At 67.3% G+C, this 22,831-nt stretch overlaps 2 protein-coding genes and 1 long non-coding RNA gene across 4 annotated transcripts; 1 reads left to right on the top strand and 2 right to left on the bottom strand.

Annotated features, from left to right (window-relative positions):
* Positions 1-1,642: 1,642 nt before the first annotated feature.
* On the bottom strand, positions 1,643-2,712 carry LOC134172972 (uncharacterized). The gene is made up of 3 exons (XR_009968077.1): positions 2,588-2,712; positions 2,406-2,556; positions 1,643-1,718 (listed from the first exon to the last, which is right to left on the bottom strand). It is a non-coding gene; the product is annotated as an uncharacterized LOC134172972 (long non-coding RNA).
* On the top strand, positions 1,643-12,674 carry LOC134172971 (sphingomyelin phosphodiesterase 3-like). Of its 2 annotated transcripts, XM_062636620.1 has the most exons (9): positions 1,643-1,669; positions 2,609-2,793; positions 7,823-8,769; positions 8,838-8,910; positions 8,987-9,127; positions 9,975-10,064; positions 10,473-10,536; positions 11,611-11,755; positions 12,543-12,674. In XM_062636620.1, exons 2-9 carry the CDS (start codon positions 2,766-2,768, stop codon positions 12,636-12,638), a joined length of 1,584 nt encoding a protein of 527 aa, XP_062492604.1. In that variant the 5' UTR covers positions 1,643-1,669; positions 2,609-2,765; the 3' UTR covers positions 12,639-12,674. The 2 variants fall into 2 exon arrangements, with proteins under 2 accessions (XP_062492604.1, XP_062492603.1); XM_062636619.1 differs by lacking the exon at positions 1,643-1,669 and having other exon boundaries at positions 2,593-2,793.
* A 2,684-nt stretch (positions 12,675-15,358) lies between these two features.
* On the bottom strand, positions 15,359-20,284 carry OPLAH (5-oxoprolinase, ATP-hydrolysing). Its single transcript, XM_062636621.1, has 6 exons — positions 20,113-20,284; positions 19,787-19,936; positions 18,692-18,849; positions 16,413-16,573; positions 15,819-15,916; positions 15,359-15,667 (listed from the first exon to the last, which is right to left on the bottom strand). Exons 1-6 carry the CDS (start codon positions 20,140-20,142, stop codon positions 15,470-15,472), a joined length of 795 nt encoding a protein of 264 aa, XP_062492605.1. The 5' UTR covers positions 20,143-20,284; the 3' UTR covers positions 15,359-15,469.
* Between the last annotated feature and the right edge of the window lie 2,547 nt (positions 20,285-22,831).

The raw sequence follows: 22,831 nt of genomic DNA, 5'->3' as shown, positions 1-22,831 counted from the left end.
ACCGGTGCTGGGTGCAGGCAGGGTTACAGGCAGCGGTGCTGGGTGCAGGCAGGGTGCTGGGTGCAGGCAGGGTTACAGACACCGGTGCTGGGTGCAGGCAGGGTTACAGGCAGCGGTGCTGGGTGCCGGCAGGGTTACAGGCAGCGGTGCTGGGTGCAGGCAGGGTTACAGGCAGCGGTGCTGGGCGCAGGCAGGGTTCCAGGCAGCGGTGCTGGGTGCAGGCAGGGTTACAGGCAGCGGTGCTGGGTGCAGGCAGGGTTACAGGCAGCAGTGCTGGGTGCAGGCAGGGTGCTGGGTGCAGGCAGGGTTACAGGCAGCGGTGCTGGGCGCAGGCAGGGTTACAGGCAGCGGTGCTGGGTGCAGGCAGGGTTACAGGCAGCGGTGCTGGGTGCAGGCAGGGTTACAGGCAGCGGTGCTGGGTGCAGGCAGGGTGCTGGGTGCAGGCAGGGTTCCAGGCAGCGGTGCTGGGTGCAGGCAGGGTGACAGGCAGCGGTGCTGGGTGCAGGCAGGGTGCTGGGTGCAGGCAGGGTTCCAGGCAGCGGTGCTGGGTGCCAGCAGGGTGCTGGGTGCAGGCAGGGTGACAGGCAGCGGTGCTGGGTGCAGGCAGGGTGACAGGCAGTGGTGCTGGGTGCAGGCAGGGTGACAGGCAGCGGTGCTGGGTGCAGGCAGGGTCACAGGCAGCGGTGCTGGGTGCAGGCAGCGGTGCTGGGTGCAGGCAGGGTTACAGGCAGCGGTGCTGGGTGCAGGCAGGGTGCTGGGCGCAGGCAGGGTAAGGGCAGCAGTGCTGGGTGCAGGCAGGGTGACAGGCAGCGGTGCTGGGTGCAGGCAGGGTCACAGGCAGCGGTGCTGGGCGCAGGCAGGGTTACAGGCAGCGGTGCTGGGTGCAGGCAGGGTTACAGACACCGGTGCTGGGTGCAGGCAGGGTTCCAGGCAGCGGTGCTGGGTGCAGGCAGGGTTCCAGGCAGCGGTGCTGGGCGCAGGCAGGGTTACAGGCAGCGGTGCTGGGCGCAGGCAGGGTTACAGGCAGCGCTGCTGGGTGCAGGCAGGGTTCCAGGCAGCGGTGCTGGGCGCAGGCAGGTTTACAGACACCGGTGCTGGGCGCAGGCAGGGTTACAGACGCCGGTGCTGGGTGCAGGCAGGGTTACAGACACCGGTGCTGGGTGCAGGCAGGGTTACAGGCAGCGGTGCTGGGCGCAGGCAGGGTTACAGACACCGGTGCTGGGTGCAGGCAGGGTTACAGGCAGCGGTGCTGGGTGCAGGCAGGGTTACAGGCAGCGGTGCTGGGTGCAGGCAGGGTTACAGACACCGGTGCAGGGAGGGGGGGGTCACCCCGCGGTCAAGGCCGTGGCTCCTTTCCCTGTTCCCTTTGGCAGCCGCCGCCGCTCGGATGCGGAAGCGGGAGCCTGGAACCGGCCCCGGGAGCACGGGAGGGAGGGGGCAGCCCCGCGGAGGGGCGCACGGACACCCCTGGTCCTGACGTGAGCCCGGGAGCGGCCGGGCCGGTGCTGGGCGCAGGTTTCTGGGGTGCTCAGCCCCGCCTCAGCCCCGGCTCCGCGCTGCCCGGGGCAGGAAGGGGAAAGGCAGCGCGGAGTCAGCCGGCGCCGACGGGAAAGGAGCGGACACGCGGGGCCGGGCCGAGCGCAGCCGGAGCTCATCGAGAAGCAGCCAGGTAGGGGACAGCACCAGCACCCAGCACCCTGCACCCTGCACCCAGCACCCTGCATCCTGCACTCAGCACCCAGCACCCTGCACCCAGCACCCTGCATCCTGCACTCAGCACCCAGCACCAGCACCCAGCACCCTGCACCCTGCACCCAGCACCCTGCACCCTGCACTCAGCACCCAGCACCCTGCACCCAACACCCTGCGCCCAGCACCCTGCACCCAACACCCTGCACCCTGCACACAGCACCCAGCACCCTGTACCCAGCACCCTGCGCCCTGCACACAGCACCCTGCACCCTGCACACAGCACCCTGCGCCCAGCACCCTGCACCCAGCACCCTGCACTCAGCACCCAGCACTCAGCACCCTGCACCCAACACCCTGCACCCTGCACCCAGCACCCTGCACCCAACACCCTGCACCCAGCACCCTGTACCCAGCACCCTGCATACAGCACCCTGCATACAGCACCCAGCACCCTGCACCCAACACCCTGCACCCAGCACCCAGCACCCTGCACCCAGCACCCTGCGCCCAGCACCCTGCACACAGCACCCTGCACACAGCACCCTGCACCCTGCATACAGCACCCAGCACCCTGCACCCAACACCCTGCACTCAGCACTCAGCACCTAGCACTCAGCACCCTGCACCCTGCATACAGCACCCAGCACCCTGCGCCCAGCACTCAGCGCCCAGCACTCAGCACCCAGCACCCGTCACCCTGCACCCGTCACCACCCCCCCGGGCACCGGCACAGCCAGGACGCGGCAGACAAGGGGTTACAGCGCCGGTTGAACGAGCCGGGCAAGGTGCAGCACCAGCAGCTCCGGCTCCCTGCCTGTACCACTGCCAGACCTCGTCCGTACCGCTGCCCGCCCCTGCCCGCCCCTGCCCGCACCGTGCCCGCCCCTGCCCGCACCGTGCCGGCCCCTGCCCGCAGGAGGAAGAGGAGGTGCGGCGCTGGCCACGCACCGCGGCAGGAATGTCGCCAGCCCGGGCACCGGGCCCGGCCGCAGCCAGCGGATGTTTGTGACCTGCGGAGCCGCCGGTGACCGTCGGCAGCGGGGCCGGAGCCTCCCGTGTTGGTGGCTTTGGCCATGGCGCCCGGGGCCGTGGAGTGCGAAGGTGAGCGGCGGGCACCGGGAACACGGGACGTGGCGTGACCGAGGCCGGCGGCGGAGGGACTGGTGTGGGCAGGGGCTGGTGCGGGCAGGGGCTGGTGTGGGCAGGGGCTGGTGTGGGCAGGGGACTGGTATGGGCAGGGGCTGGTGCCAGCCGGGGCTGGTGTGGGCAGGGGCTGGTGCCGGCCGGGGCTGGTGCTGGCAGGGGACTGGTGCGGGCAGGGGACTGGTGAGGGCAGGGGCTGGTGCTGGCAGGGGCTGGTGCCGGCCGGGGCTGGTGCGGGCGGGGGACTGGTGTGGGCAGGGGACTGGTGTGGGCAGGGGCTGATGCGGGCAGGGGACTGGTGCGGGCAGGGGCTGGTGAGGGCAGGGGCTGGTGCGGGCAGGGGACTGGTGAGGGCAGGGGCTGGTGAGGGCAGGGGACTGGTGAGGGCAGGGGCTGGTGCGGGCAGGGGCTGGTGCGGGCAGGGGCTGGTGAGGGCAGGGGCTGGTGCGGGCAGGGGACTGGTGAGGGCAGGGGCTGGTGAGGGCAGGGGACTGGTGTGGGCAGGGGCTGATGCGGGCAGGGGACTGGTGAGGGCAGGGGCTGGTGAGGGCAGGGGACTGGTGTGGGCAGGGGCTGATGCGGGCAGGGGCTGGTGAGGGCAGGGACTGGTGAGGGCAGGGACTGGTGAGGGCAGGGACTGGTGTGGGCAGGGGCTGGTGTGGGCAGGGGCTGGTGCGGGCAGGGGCTGGTGAGGGCAGGGGCTGGTGTGGGCAGGGGCTGGTGAGGGCAGGGACTGGTGAGGGCAGGGACTGGTGTGGGCAGGGGCTGGTGTGGGCAGGGGCTGGTGTGGGCAGGGGCTGGTGCGGGCAGGGGCTGGTGAGGGCAGGGGCTGGTGTGGGCAGGGGCTGGTGAGGGCAGGGGACTGGTGTGGGCAGGGGCTGATGCGGGCAGGATCTGGTGCGGGCAGGGGACTGGTGAGGGCAGGGGACTGGTGAGGGCAGGGGCTGGTGCGGGCAGCTCGGGGCTGGTGAGGGCAGGGGACTGGTGAGGGCAGGGGCTGATGCAGGCAGGATCTGGTGCGGGCAGGGGACTGGTGAGGGCAGGGGACTGGTGCGGGCAGCTCGGGGCTGGTGAGGGCAGGGGACTGGTGAGGGCAGGGGCAGGTGAGGGCAGGGGACTGGTGAGGGCAGGGGACTGGTGTGGGCAGCTCAGGGCTGGTGCTGGCAGGGGCTGATGCGGGCAGCTCAGGGCTGCCGGGATCTCAGGGAAGGAACCAGCCCTGGGGTCGGTGCCATTCACTCCATTGCCAGCACCGAAGGCAGGGGCAGGCAGGAGCTGCCGGGCAGCACAGGACAGGCAGCAAGGTACAGGCAGTGCGGTGCAGGCAAACAGGCGGGTGCCGGGCAAACACAACACCAGGGGCCCTGGTGCTGCCCGCCCTGCCAACACTGCCGGTTCTCCTGCCTGTACCACGGGAAATGCCACTTCCTGCTACTGCCCCCACCATAAGGCAATAGGGCAATGCTGCTTCCGGCTGCTGCCCGCACTGTGGGGCAATGGGACAATGCTGCTTCCGGCTGCTGCCCGCACTGTGGGCATATAGGGCAATGCTGCTTCCAGCTGCTGCCTGCACTGTGGGCATATAGGGCAATGCTGCTTCCAGCTGCTGCCCGCACTGTGGGCATATAGGGCAATGCTGCTTCCGGCTGCTGCCCATGCTGTGGGCATATAGGGCAATGCTGCTTCCGGCTGCTGCCCACACTGTGGGGCACTGGGGCAATGCTGCTTCCGGCTGCTGCCCGCACTGTGGGCATATAGGGCAATGCTGCTTCCGGCTGCTGCCCGCACTGTGGGCATATAGGGCAATGCTGCTTCCAGCTGCTGCCTGCACTGTGGGCATATAGGGCAATGCTGCTTCCGGCTGCTGCCCGCACTGTGGGGCATATAGGGCAATGCTACTTCCGGCTGCTGCCCACACTGTGGGCATATAGGGCAATGCTGCTTCCGGCTGCTGCCCGCACTGTGGGCATATAGGGCAATGCTGCTTCCGGCTGCTGCCCACACTGTGGGCATATAGGGCAATGCTGCTTCCAGCTGCTGCCCGCACTGTGGGCATATAGGGCAATGCTGCTTCCGGCTGCTGCCCACGCTGTGGGCATATAGGGCAATGCTGCTTCCGGCTGCTGCCCGCACTGTGGGGCAATGGGGCAATGCTGCTTCCGGCTGCTGCCCACGCTGTGGGCATATAGGGCAATGCTGCTTCCGGCTGCTGCCCGCACTGTGGGGCAATGGGGCAATGCTGCTTCCGGCTGCTGCCCGCACTGTGGGCATATAGGGCAATGCTGCTTCCTGCTGCTTCCTGCACTGTGGGGCAATGGGGCAATGCTGCTTCCTGCTGCTTCCTGCACTGTGGGGCAATGGGGCAATGCTGCTTCCTGCTGCTTCCTGCACCGTGGGGCAATGGGGCAGTGCTGCTTCCTGCACTGTGGTGCAATGGGGCAATGCCTCTTCCTGCTGCTTCCTGCACCGTGGGGCAATGGGTCAATGCTGGTTCTGCTGCCCACACTGTGGGCAATGGGTCAATGCCTCTTCCCAGTGCTGCCTGCACCGTGGGGCAATGGGTCAATGCTGGTTCTGCTGCCTGCACCGTGGGGCAATGGGGCAATGGTGTTTCTGCTGCCTGCACTGTGGGGCAATGGGTCAATGCCTCTTCCCAGTGCTGCCTGCACCGTGGGGCAATGGGTCAATGCTGGTTCTGCTGCCTGCACCGTGGGGCAATGGGTCAATGGTGGTTCTGCTGCCCGCACTGTGGGGCAATGGGGCAATGCTGCTTCCGGCTGCTGCCCGCACTGTGGGGCAATGGGTCAATGCTGGTTCTGCTGCCTGCACAATGCCCACATCAGTCCTGTGAGACCAACGACTGCTGCCTGCTTCTCCCTGTTCCCTGCTCCCTGTTCCTGCTCCCGCTCCGTGTTCGGCCCCACCGGCTCCGCTGTGGCTGCCTGTCCATGGCTCACGGTGACCCCGGCACCGCGGGGGCCGCTCCCCACACACTCACACTCCCGTGACAGTGATTGACCTTCCCGCGGGATGTGGGAGCCGCTGGGAAGTGCCGGGCCCTGGGCTGAGTCATTCGGAGCTGCGCCAGCGCCGTGGGGCAGGAACCATGGGGCAGGAACTGTGCCAGAGCTGTGCCAGAACCGTGCTGGGGCCGTGCCAGAGCTGTGCCAGGGCCGTGCTGGGGTCAGTGAGGTGGGAACCAGCCCCATGGCGGTGCCCTGGCCCCATGGCAGCGCCCTGGCCCCATGGCAGCAGCAGGGATGGAGCCAAGGTTGGTGCCAGGCCGGGGACACCACCAGCCAACACAGCCCTGAGCGGCTGCGTGTACCGGGAGCTGGGATGGGTTGGAGCAGCCCCAGCGCTCCCAGTGGCCCCAGCATCCCCAGTGCCCAGCAGCATCCCACACTGGCAGTGGGCGCAGGAGGGCAGGACTCAGACGGGACTCAGGCTGGAGCAGGACTCGGGACTTGGGCAGGGCCCAGGACGTGGGCAGGGCTCTGGCAGGGTCAGGTTAGACTTGGGCAGGACAGACAGGACTCAAGCTTAGGCAAGACCCAGGCTCAGTCAGTACTCAGGTAGGGTCAGGTCAGACTCAGGCAGGACTCAGGCAGGGCTCAAGCTTAGGTAAGACCCAGGCTCAGTCAGTACTCAGGTAGGGTCAGGTCAGATGTGGGCAGGACTCAGGCTGGAGCAGGGCTGTGGCTCAGGCAGGACTCGGGCAGGACTTGGGCAGGACCCAGGCTCTGGTTAGACTTGGGCTTGGGCAGGACTCTGGCAGGACCCGGGCTCAGGCAGAACCCGGGCTCAGGCAGGACTTGGGCAGGGCTTGATCTGAACCTAGGCTCAGGCAGGACTTGGGCTCAGGCAGGGCTTGGGCTCAGACAGGGCTCAGACAAGACCCGGTCAGGCTCGGTCAGGCTCGCTCAGGGCTCGCTCAGGGCTCACTCAGACCCGGTCAGGCTCAGTCAGGGCTCGCTCAGAGCTCGCTCAGACCCGGTCAGGCTCAGTCAGGCTCAGTCAGGGCTCGCTCAGGGCTCGCTCAGACCCGGTCAGGCTCGCTCAGACCCGGCCAGGCTCAGTCAGGGCTCGCTCAGACCCAGTCAGGCTCGCTCAGGGCTCGCTCAGGTCTCACTCAGACCCGGTCAGGCTCAGTCAGGCTCAGTCAGGCTCGCTCAGGGCTCGCTCAGGGCTCGCTCAGACCCGGTCAGGCTCAGTCAGGGCTCGCTCAGGGCTCGCTCAGACCCGGTCAGGCTCGCTCAGGGCTCGCTCAGGGCTCGCTCAGACCCGGTCAGGCTCAGTCAGGGCTCGCTCAGGGCTCACTCAGACCCGGTCAGGCTCAGTCAGGGCTCGCTCAGGGCTCGCTCAGACCCGGTCAGGCTCGCTCAGGGCTCGCTCAGGGCTCGCTCAGACCCGGTCAGGCTCAGTCAGGCTCAGTCAGGGCTCGCTCAGGGCTCGCTCAGGTCTCACTCAGGCTCCGTCAGGCTCAGTCAGGCTCGCTCAGGGCTCGCTCAGACCCGGTCAGGCTCATTCAGGCTCGCTCAGGTCTCACTCAGACCCGGTCAGGCTCATTCAGGCTCAGTCAGGCTCGCTCAGGGCTCGCTCAGGGCTCGCTCAGACCCGGTCAGACCCGATCAGGCTCGCTCAGGGCTCCCTGGCGCAGCCGGCGGTGCCGGGGCAGACGCGGTGGTTTCGCCCGTGGCGCCGGGTCCTGCCCCCCGCAGGTACCGGGAACCCGTCGGGCCGGTCCCGGCGCCGCCGCGGCTCAGCCCCTTCCCGGCTCCCGCGGCCGGACGGAGGCTCCCGGGCGCGGGCGAGCGGCGCTGCCGGGGGTGCCGCCGGTGCCGGGGTCTCCGTGGGTGCCGGTGCTCGGGCTCCGGTTGCTCCGCGGCCCCCGGCCCGCTCCGGTGCTTCCGTCGGCCCCGGAGCCGCGCGGGGCGCTCACGGGGGACGCGGCCGCTCGGTCCCAACGCGGCTCCGTGTCCCGCAGGTGTCAGCGGCTGCGGCGGGGACCCCGCGCTGAGCGCGCCCCCGGGGATGCCGCTGCCGCAGGCCCCGTTCCGCAGCCCCGCGCTGGCGGCTCTGGACGCCGTGGCTCGGGCGCTGCTGGCTCCCGGCTCCTGGGCCCTCAACCGGCTCCTGGACCTGCGGCCCACGACGGCGGAGCGGCGGCGGCGGCCGTGCGCTTGGTGCCGCGGTTGCGCGGCTCGGGCGCTGGCGGGGCCGGTGCTCGCGGTGCTGCTGCTGCTCTCGCTGCCGCTCACGGCGCTGGGGCTGCTGCTGTGGCTGCCGCTGCAGGCGGCGCGGAGCCCCTTCCTTTACCAGCACACGGCAGCGGCGCCGCCGGCCGAGCCCTGGGACCTGCGGCAGCCCCGGACCTTCACCTTCGTCAGCGCCAACCTCTGCCTCCTGCCCAGCGGCTTGGCCAAGTTCAGCAACCTGGGGCAGACCCCGCAGCGGGCGGCGGACATCGCCCGGCGCCTCGTCCCGGCCCCGCCGGACCCCGGCAGCGACCGCGCGGGCCTGGTGCAGCCGCGGCACCGCGGAGCCAACGGCTACGGAGGGACCCTGAGCACCGAGCGCGGCGTGGCCCTGGAGATGCCCGAGGTGGAGGCGCCGGTGACGGAGCCGGAGCCGCCGGTGACGGAGCCGGAGCCGCCGCTGTCCGAGCGCTTCCCGCCGGCCGCCGACGTCCTTTGCCTGCAGGAGGTGTTCGACGGCGCGGCCGCCGCGTGTCTCCGCCGCCGGCTCGGCCGCGTGTTCCCGCACGTTATCTCGGAGGTGGGCACGGGGGGGCTGCGCCGCGGGCGCCTGCGGCTGCTCGGCAGCGGCTTGTTCCTCGCCAGCCGCTTCCCGGTGCTGGCCGCCGCCTTCCGCAGCTTCCCCAACGGCGCCCGGGAGGACGCGATGGCCGACAAGGGGCTGCTCATGGTCCAGGTGAGCGCGGGTCCCGCCGGGCCCCGCCGCGGCGCCGGGGCCCCGCTGAGGCCGCTGTCGCCCCGCAGGTGCAGCTGGGCTCGGCGCGGCACCGCCGCATCGTGGGCTACGTGGGCTGCACGCACCTGCAGGCGCCGGCCGGTGAGCGGCGGGCGGCGGGGACGGGGCGGGCCGGGGGGCGGCAGCGCAGCGCTTCCATGGGCCCCGTGTGCCGCAGGGGACGGCGCCGTCCGGGACGCGCAGCTGACGCTGGCGCTGCGCTGGCTGCAGCGGTTCCAGCAGGAGCAGGAGCGCAGCGGGGACCTGGTGGCCTTCGACGTCCTCTGCGGGGACCTCAACTTCGACAACTGCTCCCGCGGTGGGGACACGGGGGGCGACGGACGGGGGGGACCTGGGGACATGGGGACGTGGGGATGGGGGATAGGGGGATAGGGGATAGGGGACAGGGGAGGTGGGGATAGGGGACAGGGGACAGGGGAATAGGGGACAGGGGAATAGGGGACATGTGTATAGGGGAGGTTGGGATAGGGGAGGTGGGGATGGGGGAGGTGGGGATAGGGGACAGGGGGATAGGGGATACGGGAATTGGGGATAGGGGAGGTGGGGATAGGGGATAGGGGACATGGGGATAGGGGAGGTGGGGATAGGGGATAGGGGACATGGGGAGAGGGGAGGTGGGGATAGGGGACAGGGGACATGGGGACATAGAGACATGGGGATAGGGGACATAGGGACATGGGGATAGGGGATATGGGGGCATAGGGACATGGGGATAGGGGACATGGGGACTGAGGGACATGGGGATAGGGGATATGGGGACATAGGGACATGGGGATAGGGGATATCGGGACATGGGGATAGGGGACATGGGGACTGAGGGACATGGGGATAGGGGACATGGGGATAGGGGATATAGGGACATGGGGATAGGGGACATGGGGACTGAGGGACATGGGGATAGGGGACATAGGGACATGGGGATAGGGGACATGGGGACTGAGGGACATGGGGATAGGGGACATAGGGACATGCGGATAGGGGACATAGGGACATGGGGATAGGGGACATGGGGACTGAGGGACATGGGGATAGGGGATATGGGGACATAGGGACATGGGGATAGGGGACATGGGGACTGAGGGACCTGAGGGCACAGGGAGCACGCGTTGTCCATGGGGTGACCCCCTCTGCGTCCCTGCCCGCAGGTGACCAGCTCAACCAGCGGCACCAGCTCTTCGAGCTCTACCGGGACCCGTGTCGCCAGGGACCGGGGCAGGATGAGCCCTGGGCCATAGGTGGGACTGGGCACCCCTTGTCACCCACCAGGGACACAGCGTGGCCTGGCCCGGGCACCGTCCCTGTCCTCATCGCCACTTGTCCCAACCCCTGTGTCCACCTCCCCCTATGTCCTTATGTGCCCCATCTCCCCCATATCCTTATGTGCCCCATAGCCCCCCATATCCTTATGTGCCCCATCTCCCCCATATCCTTATGTGCCCCATCTCCCCCCATATCCTTATGTGCCCCATCTCCCCCCATATCCTTATGTGCCCCATCTCCCCCCATATCCTTATGTGCCCCATCTCCCCCCATATCCTTATGTGCCCCATCTCCCCCATGTCCTTATGTGCCCCATCTCCCCCATGTCCTTATGTGCCCCATCTCCCCCATATCCTTATCTGCCCCATCTCCCCTGTTCCCAGGCACTCTCCTCAACTACCTGGAGATCTATGAGGAGCCCGTGTCCACCCCGGAGAAGATGAAGAGGTGATGGGGAGGGGACATGGGGAAAGGCCATCAAAGCCCTGGGGGGGGGGCCCATCCCTGTGCCACGAGGTCCCTGTGCCACCCCATCCCTGTGCCTCCATGTCCCCAAGTCCCCACGTCCCCATTCCACTTCCCCCTTGTTCCTATCCCATGGCACCCCTGTCCTGCCGCATTCCCCATCCCAAATCCCCCATCCCCATGTGTCTTCATGCCGGAGTGTCCCGGTGCCCTGGTGTCACCGTGGTGCCCTGGTGTCACCGTGGTGCCCTGCTGCCCTTCCCTCACTTTGTGCTGTCCCCATCCCGTGCTGACCGGGTGCCACAGTGCCCCCATCCCTCGCTGCCCCCATCCCGCAGTGCCCCCATCCCGCGCTGCCCCCATCCCACTCTGCCCCCATCCCGCGCTGCCCCCATCCCACTCTGCCCCCATCCCACTCTGCCCCCATCCCGCACTGTCCCCATCCCACTCTGCCCCCATCCCACTCTGCCCCCATCCCACTCTGCCCCCATCCCGCAGTGCCCCCGTCCCACGCTGCCCCCATCCCGCGCTGCCCCCATCCCACTCTGCCCCCATCCCACTCTGCCCCCATCCCACGCTGCCCCCATCCCGCGCTGCCCCCATCCCACTCTGCCCCCATGCCGGTGTGCCCCCTTGCCTCGCTGCCCCCATCCCGCGCTGCCCCCATCCCACTCTGCCCCCATCCCACGCTGCCCCCATCCCGCAGTGCCCCCATCCCACTCTGCCCCCATCCCGCAGTGCCCCCGTCCCACGCTGCCCCCATCCCGCACTGCCCCCATCCCACTCTGCCCCCATCCCGCGCTGCCCCCATCCCGCGCTGCCCCCATCCCACGCTGCCCCCATCCCACGCTGCCCCCATCCCACAGTGCCCCCATCCCACGCTGCCCCCATCCCACGCTGCCCCCATCCCGCGCTGCCCCCATCCCACTCTGCCCCCATCCCACGCTGCCCCCATCCCACTCTGCCCCCATCCCACGCTGCCCCCATCCCTCGCTGCCCCCCTCCCTCCCTGTCCCCCCCCCGTGCCCCCGTCACTGCCCTCCCGTGTCCCCCCAGGACCCTCTCCTCTCCCGGTGGCCGCTGCCGGTTCCTGGCGGGCCCCATCCTGGCCTCGGGGCTCCCGGACGCCTCCTTCCCCGCCCCGTGCCGGGGCCGCCGCTTGGATTACGCCGTGTTCCGGCCGCGGCCGCCGCTGCGCACGGTGAGAGCTGCAATGGGGGGGGAACCCGAGACCCCTGAGCCCCCCCTGACCCCCCTTGACCCCCCTGACCCACCCTGACCCCCCCGAGCCCCCCTTGACCCCCCTGAGACCCCCTGACCCCCCCTTGACCCCCCTGACCCACCCTGACCCGCCCTGATCCCCCCTGAGCCCCCCGACCCCCCCTGACCCCCCCTGAGCCCCCACTGACCCCCCCTGAACTCCCCTGACCCCCCCTGAACCCCCCTGAGCCCCCCCTGACCCCCCGTGACCCCCCTGAGCCCCCCCCGACCCCCTTGACCCCCCTGAGCCCCACTGAGCCCCCCCTGACCCCCCCGACCCCCCCTGACCCCCCTGACCCCTCCTGAGCCTCCCTGACCCGCCCTGACCCCCCCTGAGCCCCCCGACCCCCCCTGACCCCCCCTGAGCCCCCCTTAGCCCCCTGAGCCCCCCTGAAGCCCCCGACCCCCCTGAGCCCCCCCTGACCCCCCCTGACCCCCCGTGACCCCCCTGAGCCCCCCTGACCCCCCCTGACCCCCCGTGACCCCCCTGAGCCCCCCCCGACCCCCTTGACCCCCCTGAGCCCCCCTGAGCCCCCCCTGACCCCCCCGACCCCCCCTGACCCCCCCTGAGCCCCCCTTAGCCCCCTGAGCCCCCCTGAAGCCCCCGACCCCCCTGAGCCCCCCCTGACCCCCCCTGACACCCCGTGACCCCCCTGAGCCCCCCTGACCCCCCCTGACCTCCCCGTGACCCCCCTGACCCCCCCCGACCCCCTGTCCCCTGTCCCCAGGACGTCGCCGCCGTCTCCTTCATCACCCGCTTGGCCACGTGCTCCGATCACCTGCCCGTGGCCCTCAGCCTGCACGTGGGCCCCGGCGCGCCCTGACACCAACACCGGCACCGGGACACCGGGGCACAGCAACACCGGCACTGGGACACAGCGACACAACACCACCAGCACCGGGACACCGGGGCACTGGGACACAGCAACACCAGCACCGGGACACCGGGGCACTGGGACACAGCAACACCAGCACTCCAGTACCGGGACACTGGGACACCGGGACACCAGCACCAGCACACAGCGACACCGGGACACAGCAACACCGGGACACTGGGACACAGCGACACCAGCACTGGGACACCGGGACACCGGGACATGGGGATACCAGGACACCGGGGCAAGGGGTGACTGGGACACGGTGCTGGTGTCAATGTGCCACTGATCCAGCACTGATCCAGCACGGATCCCACACTGATCTGGCACCATCATGGCACTGATCTGGTGCTGATCCGGCAGTGATCTAACACTGATCCAGCACTGATCCGGCACCATCGTGGCACTGATCTGGTGCTGATCCGGCACGAATCCAGCATGGATCCGACACTGATCCGGCACCATCGTGGCACTGATCTGGCGCTGATCCGGCACTGATCTAACACTGATCTGGCACCATCGTGGCACTGATCTGGTGCTGATCCGGCAGTGATCTAACACTGATCCAGCACTGATCCGGCACCATCGTGGCACTGATCTGGCGCTGATCTGGCACGAATCCAGCATGGATCCGGCACTGATCCGGCACCATTGTGGCACTGATCCAGCATGGATCCAGCACGAATCCAGCATGGATCCGGCACTGATCCAGCACCATCGTGGCACTGATCCGGCACAGATCCAGCACGAATCCAGCATGGATCCGGCACTGATCCGGCACCATCGTGGCACTGATCCGGCATGGATCCAGCAGTGATCTAACACTGATCCAGCACGGATCCAGCAGTGATCCACCAGCAATACTGGTTCAGTATTGATCCAGTGTTGATCTGGGACCGCTCCAGCTCTGACCCAGCATGGACCCAGCAGTGATGGGGCATTGGTCTGGTACCGACTCAGCTCTGAGCCAGCACCAGTATGGCACCGATCCAGCACTGAGCTGGGACCAGTTCAGCATTGATCCAGCACTGAGCTGGTAATGGTCTGACATTGATCCTACATTGATCTGGTATTGATGGGGCATTGATCCAGCAGCAATCCAGCATTGACCTGGGACCAAGCCAGCATTGATTTGACATTGACCCAGCACCAATCTGACACTGATCCTGCATCGATCCAGCAGTGATCTGCCACCGATATCACACTGATCTGGCATTGATCCGGTATTGATGGGGCATTGATCTGGGACCAATCTGGCATTGATCCAGCATTGATCCGGCATTGATCTGGTATTGATGGGGCATTGATTTGACATTGATCTGGGACCAATCTGTCACTGATCCAGCATTGATCCCACATTGATCCGGCATTGATGGGGTATTGATGGGGCATTGATCTGGCACCAACCTGGCATTGGTCCGGAATGGGGCAGTGATGAGACATTGATCCGGCATTGACCTGGCTCCAGTCAGTTTTATCATAAAGGCCCAAGCACTGCCCCAGCCCCACAGCACTTGGGGGGCTGCCCCCCCCCCCCCCCCATCACACACAAGGCCACGGGCAGGTCTGAATCCTTTATTAGAAGGCACCAAGCTGGGATCAATGGGGCAGATGGAGACCCACACTTGTGGGGCTCAGCCCCCACATTTGCGGGGTGCTGGGTGGGGGTCCCCATGTGCTTCAAGGCAGAAGCGCTGAAGCCCACGGGCAGAGCTATGGGGCAGAGGCTGCCCCATAGCAGTACCCTGAGCTCTGCCCCATGAGGTGACCCTCGGTCCCCTCTGCTTTGGGGAGTGCATAGCTGGAGTTGGGGAACTGCCCCATAGCGGGTGAAGGGAGCTGGGGTCTGCCCCATGGAGTGTGCATAGCTACGATCAAGGGGATGCTGCTTGGGGGCTGCCCTATTGACTGTGCCTATCTAGGGTTGGGGGCTGCCCCACAGGGAGTGTGCGCAGTGAGGGGAGCTGCCCTATGGGGCGTGCATTGGGGTTGGGGTCTGCCACATGAATTGTGCATATCTAGGGTTGGGGGGCTGCCCCATAGAGTGTGTGTAGTGAGGGGAGCTGCCCTATGGGGTGTGTGTGAAGGGAGCTCGGGGAATGCCCCATGGATTGTGCATAGCTAAGATCAAGGGGGTGCTACTTGGGGTTAGGGGCTGCCCTATAGACTTGTGCGTATCTAGGGTTGGGGGGCTGCCCCATGGGATATATGCATTTGGGGTTGGGGGATTGCCCTATGGGCTGTGCATACCTTGGGGGGGCTGCCCCATGGGGTGTGTGCCTCTGGGGTTGGGGGCTGCCCATTGAGTGTGCTGTGTGCCGTGGGGCAGCCCATGGGGTGTGCTGTGGGGCGGCCCATGGGGTGTGCTGTGTGACGTGGGGCAGCCCATGGGGTGTGCTGTGTGCCGTGGGGCAGCCCCATGGCCGCAGCTGTGGGGCAGCCCATGGGGTGCGCTGTGTGCCGTGGGGCAGCCCCATGGCCGCAGTTGTGGGGCAGCCCATGGGGTGCGCTGTGTGCCGTGGGGCAGCCCCATGGCCGCAGTTGTGGGGCAGCCCATGGGGTGCGCTGTGTGCCGTGGGGCAGCCCCATGGCCGCAGTTGTGGGGCAGCCCATGGGGTGCGCTGTGTGCCGTGGGGCAGCCCCATGGCCGCAGCTGTGGGGCAGCCCATGGGGTGCGCTGTGTGCCGTGGGGCAGCCCCATGGCCGCAGTTGTGGGGCAGCCCATGGGGTGCGCTGTGTGCCGTGGGGCAGCCCCATGGCCGCAGTTGTGGGGCAGCCCCTCAGACGCTCTCCTGCGCCCGCCGGTACTCGAAGACGCTCCCGCGCTCGGTGAAGCTGGGGGGGGGCGGTGGCACCGGGCCCCCCCCCCGGGCTCTGTCCCCGGCCCCATCCTCAGCCCCAGCCCCATCCCCGGCCCCGGGCCCGTCCTCGGGGGCTCCGAAGCCGCCGCCACCGGGGGTCAGGAGGCGGAAAACGTCCTATGGGGGGAGCGGGGGTCAGGGGGGAAAGGGGGGGAATGGGGGGGGATCTGGGGGGGGGTTGGGGGTCTATGGGGCATCCGTGGGTCTCTATGGGTTACTGGGTCTCTATGGGGGCTGTAGGTGATGTATGGGGGGTCCCCGCACTCACCCCCGGCTCCACCGACACGGAGCTCTTGCCCCCCAGGTTGAGGGTTCTCCCGTCGCGGCGCAGCAGCAGGTTCAGGCCTGGGGCACCGGGGCTGCCCCCTAAGGGAGAGATGGGGGTCAGGGGGGTCGGGGGGTTATGGGGAGTCATGGGGGTTCACAGGGTGCCATTGCTGCCCCCATGGGTCCCTGCTGCTCCATGGGTGCCATTGCTGCCCTCATGGGTCCCTACTGCTCCATGGGTGCCATTGCTGCCCCCATGGGTCCCTGCTGCTCCATGGGTGCCATTGCTGCCCCCATTGTTCCGTGCTGCTCCATGGGTGCCATTGCTGCCCCCATGGGTCCCTACTGCTCCATGGGTGCCATTGCTGCCCCCATTGTTCTGTGCTGCTCCATGGGTGCCATTGCTGCCCCCATTGTTCCGTGCTGCTCCATGGGTGCCATTGCTGCCCCCATGGGTCCCTGCTGCTCCATGGGTGCCATTGCTGCCCCCATGGGTCCGTACTGCTCCATGGGTGCCATTGCTGCCCCCATGGGTCCCTGCTGCTCCGTGGGTGCCCCCGTTGCCCCCCAGCCCCGCGCCCCCCCGAGCTCTCACCGCGGAGCCCGTAGGGCCTCAGCACCCTCCTCTCGCTCAGCACCGCCAGCTCCAGCGGCTCCCGGAACAGCAGCTCCCGGACCAGGCCGTCCCCGCCGCGCCAGCGCCCGGCGCCTCCCGAGCCCGCCCGCAGCCCGAAGCGCTGCAGCACCACCGGGTACCTGCGGGCGGCACCGGAGCTCCAGTGCTCAGCAGCGCCCCCCAGCGCCCACAGCGCCCCCTGCACCCCGGTACCTGCGGGCGGCACCAGAGCTCCGGTGCTCAACAGCGCCCCCCAGCGCCCACAGCGCCCCCTGCACCCCGGTACCTGCGGGCGGCACCAGAGCTCCGGTGCTCAACAGCGCCCCCAAGCGCCCCCTGCACCCCGGTACCTGCGGGCAGCACCGGAGCTCCAGTGCTCAGCAGCGCCCCCTGCACCCGGTACCTGCGGGCAGCACCGGAGCTCCGGTGCTCAACAGCGCCCCCTGCACCCCGGTACTTGCAGGCAGCACCGGAGCTCCAGTGCTCAACAGCGCCCCCTGCACCTGCGGGGCAGCACCGGAGCTCCGGTGCTCAACAGCGCCCCCCAGCGCCCCCCAGCGCCGCCTGCACCCTGGTACCTGCGGGCGGCACCGCAGCTCCAGTGCTCAGCAGCGCCCCCCAGCGCCCCCCAGCGCCCCCTGCACCCCGGTACCTGCGGGCGGCACCGGAGCTCCGGTGCTCCACAGCGCCCCCCAGCGCCCACAGCGCCCCCTGCACCTGCGGGCGGCACCGGAGCTCCAGTGCTCAACAGCGCCCCCCAGCACCCCGGTACCTGCGGGCAGCACCGGAGCTCCGGTGCTCAACAGCGCCCCCAAGCGCCCACAGCGCCCCCTGCACCCGGTAACTGCGGGGCAGCCCCGGCAGCTCCAGTGCTCAGCAGCGCCCCCCAGCGCCCCCTGCACCCCGGTACTTGCGGGCAGCACCGGAGCTCCAGTGCTCAGCAGCGCCCCCCAGCGCCCCCCAGCGCCCCCTGCACCCCGGTACCTGCGGGCGGCACCGGAGCTCCGGTGCTCAGCAGCGCCCCCTGCACCCCGGTACCTGCGGGCGGCACCGGAGCTCCAGTGCTCAGCAGCGCCCCCCAGCGCCCCCAGCGCCCCCTGCACCCCGGTACCTGCGGGCGGCACCGGAGCTCCAGTGCTCAGCAGCGCCCCCCAGCGCCCCCTGCACCCCGGTACCTGCGGGGCAGCACCGGAGCTCCGGTGCTCAACAGCGCCCCCCAGCGCCCTCCAGCGCCGCCTGCACCCCGGTACCTGCGGGGGGCACCGGAGCTCCGGTGCTCAGCAGCGCCCCCCAGCGCCCCCTGCACCCCGGTACTTGCAGGCAGCACCGGAGCTCCAGTGCTCAGCAGCGCCCCCTGCACCCCGGTACCTGCGGGCGGCACCGGAGCTCCAGTGCTCAGCAGCGCCCCCCAGCGCCCCCCAGCGCCGCCTGCACCCCGGTACCTGCGGGCGGCACCGGAGCTCCGGTGCTCAACAGCGCCCCCTGCACCCCGGTACCTGCGGGGGGCACCGGAGCTCCGGTGCTCAGCAGCGCCCCCCAGCGCCCCCTGCACCCCGGTACTTGCAGGCAGCACCGGAGCTCCAGTGCTCAGCAGCGCCCCCTGCACCCCGGTACCTGCGGGCGGCACCGGAGCTCCAGTGCTCAGCAGCGCCCCCCAGCGCCCCCCAGCGCCGCCTGCACCCCGGTACCTGCGGGCGGCACCGGAGCTCCAGTGCTCAACAGCGGCCCCCAGCGCCCCCTGCACCCCGGTACCTGCGGGGCAGCACCGGAGCTCCAGTGCTCAGCAGCGCCCCCCAGCGCCCCCTGCACCCCGGTACCTGCGGGCGGCACCGGAGCTCCGGTGCTCAACAGCGCCCCCTGCACCCCGGTACCTGCGGGGCAGCACCGGAGCTCCAGTGCTCAGCAGCGCCCCCCAGCGCCCACAGCGCCCCCTGCACCCCGGTACCTGCGGGGCAGCACCGGAGCTCCAGTGCTCAGCAGCGCCCCCCAGCGCCCCCTGCACCTGCGGGCGGCACCGGAGCTCCAGTGCTCAGCAGCGCCCCCTGCACCCGGTACCTGCGGGCAGCACCGGTTCTCCGGTGCTCCACAGCGCCCCCAAGCGCCCACAGCGCCCCCGGTACCTGCGGGGCAGCACCGGAGCTCCAGTGCTCAGCAGCGCCCCCTGCACCCGGTACCTGCGGGCAGCCCCGGCAGCTCCAGCGCCCGCACCCCCCCCGCACCCCCGTCCCCTCCCGACCCCCGTCCCGCCGGTCCCGCACCGCTGCTCCAGGATCTCGGGGTCGGTGATGCGGGTGTTGGTCATGTGCGTGTGCACCCCGCTGCGGCCGTGCCAGCCAGGGCCCGCGCCGGCGCCGCCCGCCACCGTCTCGTAGTACCCGGAGCGGGCGGTGCCGAAGGTGACGTTGTTCATGCAGCCCTGGGGGGGCAGCGGGAGGGACCGGCACCCTGAGCCCCGGCACCCTGAGCCCGGCACCCTGAGCCCGGCACCCTGAGCCCGGCACCCTGAGCCCCAACACCCTGAGCCCGGCACCCTGAGCCCCGGCACCCTGAGCCCAGAACCCTGAGCACCAACACCCTGAGCCCCAACACCCTGAGCCCCGGCACCCTGAGCCCCGGCACCCTGAGCCCGGCACCCTGAGCCCGGCACCCTGAGCCCCAACACCCTGAGCCCCGGCACCCTGAGCCCCGGCACCCTGGGACCTCCAAGAGCTGGGATCCTCAAGACCTCTGGCACCCCCGACCCCCAGGACCTCTGGGCCCCCTGAGAGCCCCAACCCCTGGGACCCCCATTTACCCCACTCCCGCCATTGCCCCCTGCTTCCCCATTGCCTCCCACTGCCCTTAGTCCTCCAATGCCCCCATCACCCCCATTGCCCCCCCATTGCCCCATTGCCCCCCATTGCCCCCCCATCGCCCCCCATCACCCCCATTGTCATCATTGGCCCCATTCCCTCCAGTCCCTCATTGGCCCCCATTGCCCCCATTTCCTCATTGCCCCCCATTGTCCTCATTGCCCCCATTCCTTCTGGTCCCTCATTGCCCCCCATTGCCCTCATTCCCTCCTGTCCCTCATTGCCCCCCATTGCCCCCATTCTCTCATCACCCCCTATCACCCCATTGCCCCCCATTGCCCCCATTCCCTTCTGTTCCTCATTGCCCTCCATTGCCCTCATTCTCTCTGGTCCCTCATTGCCCCCTATTGCCTCCATTGCCCCCATTGCCCCCATTCCCCCATTGCCCCCCATTGCTCCCCATTGCCCCGTTCCCTCATTGCCCCCCATCGCTCCCCATTGCTCCCCATTGCCCCCATTGCCCCCCATCGCTCCCATTGCCCCCCGGTGCCCAGCCCGTACCTGGGAGGCTGCGCACACGCCGAAGGCCTTGAAGATGACGTCCACGACGCGCTGGGAGGTGAGGACGTTGCCCCCCACCACGGCGGCCTCGGGCGAGGGGTCCAGGATGGAGCCCTTGGGGATGAGCACGCGCACGGGGGCCAGGCACCCCTGGGGGGGGGGCGCAGTCAGCACCCACCGACACCCCCCTCCGGGAGACCCGCACCCAGGGGTCCCAGGGGAACAGGGGCCAGGACCCCCCAGCTCCGAGCCCCTCGTGCCCTGGGGGGGGCAGCACCCACAGCTCCTGCCTGGGCTCCTGCAGGGCGCATGGGGGCCCCGCGCACCTGGTTGAGCGGCAGCTCCTGCCCCACCATGCAGCGCAGGCAGTAGATGATGGCGGCCAGGGTGACGGCGCGCGGCGCGTTCCAGTTCCCCAGCACCTCGGGGCCCGTGCCCGAGAAGTCAAACACGGCGCTGCCCTGCGGCACAGAGCGCCCTAAGGTACACCCAAAACACCCCAAAACGCACACAGGTACACACAAAACACCCCAAAACGCACACAGGTACACCCAAAACACCCCAAAACGCACACAGGTACATCCAAAACACCCCAAAACGCACACAGGTACACACAAAGCACCCCAAAACGCACACAGGTACACCCAAAACACCCCAAAACGCACACAGGTACACCCAAAACACCCCCAAACACACACGGATGCACCCAAAGCACCCCAAAACGCACACAGGTGCACCCAAAGCACCCCAAAATACACACAGGTACACCCAAAGCACCCCAAAACACACACAGATGCACCCAAAGCACCACACAGATGCACCCAAAGCACCCCAAAACACACACAGATGCACCCAAACCACTCCAAAACACACACAGATGCACCCAAACCACCCCAAAACACACACAGATGCACCCAAACCACCCCAAAACACACACAGATGCACCCAAACCACCCCAAAACACACACAGATGCACCCAAAGCACCCCAAAACACACACAGATGCACCCAAACCACCCCAAACCCAAAACACACACAGATGCACCCAAAACACACACGGATGCACCCAAACCACACCAAAACACACACAGATGCACCCAAACCACACCAAAACACACACAGATGCACCCAAACCACACCAAAACACACACAGATGCACCCAAACCACACCAAAACACACACAGATGCACCCAAACCACCCCAAAACACACACAGATGCACCCAAAGCACCCAAAAAACACACACAGATGCACCCAAACCACCCCAAAACACACACAGATGCACCCAAACCACCCCAAAACACACACAGATGCACCCAAACCACCCCAAAACACACACAGATGCACCCAAACCACCCCAAAACACACACAGATGCACCCAAACCACACACGGATGCACCCAAACCACACACACAGATGCACCCAAACCACCCAAAACACACACAGATGCACCCAAACACACACACAGATGCACCCAAACCACTCCAACACACACAGATGCACCCAAACCACCACACACAGATGCACCCAAACCACAAAACACACACAGATGCACCCAAACCACCCCAAACACACACAGATGCACCCAAACCACCCAAAACACACACAGATGCACCCAAACCACAGATGCACCAAACACACACAGATGCACCCAAACCACTCCAAAACACACACAGATGCACCCAAACCACTCCAAAACACACACAGATGCACCCAAACCACCCCAAAACACACACACAGATGCACCCAAACCACTCCAAAACACACACAGATGCACCCAAAGCACCCCAAAACACACACAGATGCACCCAAACCACTCCAAAACACACACAGATGCACCCAAACCACACCAAAACACACACACACAGATGCACCCAAACCACCCCAAAACACACACAGATGCACCCAAACCACCCCAAAACACACACAGATGCACCCAAACCACACCAAAACACACACAGATGCACCCAAACCACTCCAAAACACACACAGATGCACCCAAACCACTCCAAAACACACACAGATGCACCCAAACCACCCAAAACACACACAGATGCACCCAAACCACCCCAAAACACACCACACCCAAAACACACACAGATGCACCCAAAGCACCCAAAACACACACAGATGCACCCAAACCACTCCAAAACACACACAGATGCACCCAAACCACTCCAAAACACACACAGATGCACCCAAAGCACCCAAAACACACACAGATGCACCCAAACCACACCAAAACACACACAGATGCACCCAAACCACTCCAAAACACACACAGATGCACCCAAACCACTCCAAAACACACACAGATGCACCCAAACCTCCACAAAACACACACAGATGCACCCAAACCTCCACAAAACACACACAGATGCACCCAAAGCACCCAAAACACACACAGATGCACCCAAACCACCCCAAAACACACACAGATGCACCCAAACCACTCCAAAACACACACAGATGCACCCAAACCACCCAAACACTCCAAACACACACAGATGCACCCAAACCCAAAACACACACAGATGCAAAACACACACAGATGCACCCAAACCACCCAAAACACACACAGATGCACCCAAACCACCCCAAAACACACACAGATGCACCCAAACCACTCCAAAACACACACAGATGCACCCAAACCACTCCAAAACACACACAGATGCACCCAAACCACCCCAAAACACACACAGATGCACCCAAACCACCCCAAAACACACACAGATGCACCCAAACCACTCCAAAACACACACAGATGCACCCAAACCTCCACAAAACACACACAGATGCACCCAAACCACTCCAAAACACACACAGATGCACCCAAACCACTCCAAAACACACACAGATGCACCCAAACCACTCCAAAACACACACAGATGCACCCAAAGCACCCCAAAACACACACAGATGCACCCAAAGCACCCAAAACACACACAGATGCACCCAAACCACCCCAAAACACACACAGATGCACCCAAACCACCCCAAAACACACACAGATGCACCCAAAGCACCCCAAAACACACACAGAT

Source organism: Pezoporus occidentalis, unplaced genomic scaffold (genome assembly GCF_034315485.1).
Source record: "Pezoporus occidentalis ecotype Australia unplaced genomic scaffold, CSIRO_AGI_Poc_V1 ctg488, whole genome shotgun sequence".
Classification (NCBI taxonomy): Eukaryota; Metazoa; Chordata; class Aves; order Psittaciformes; family Psittacidae; genus Pezoporus; species Pezoporus occidentalis.
This window is presented reverse-complemented; position numbering and strand designations above follow the sequence as displayed.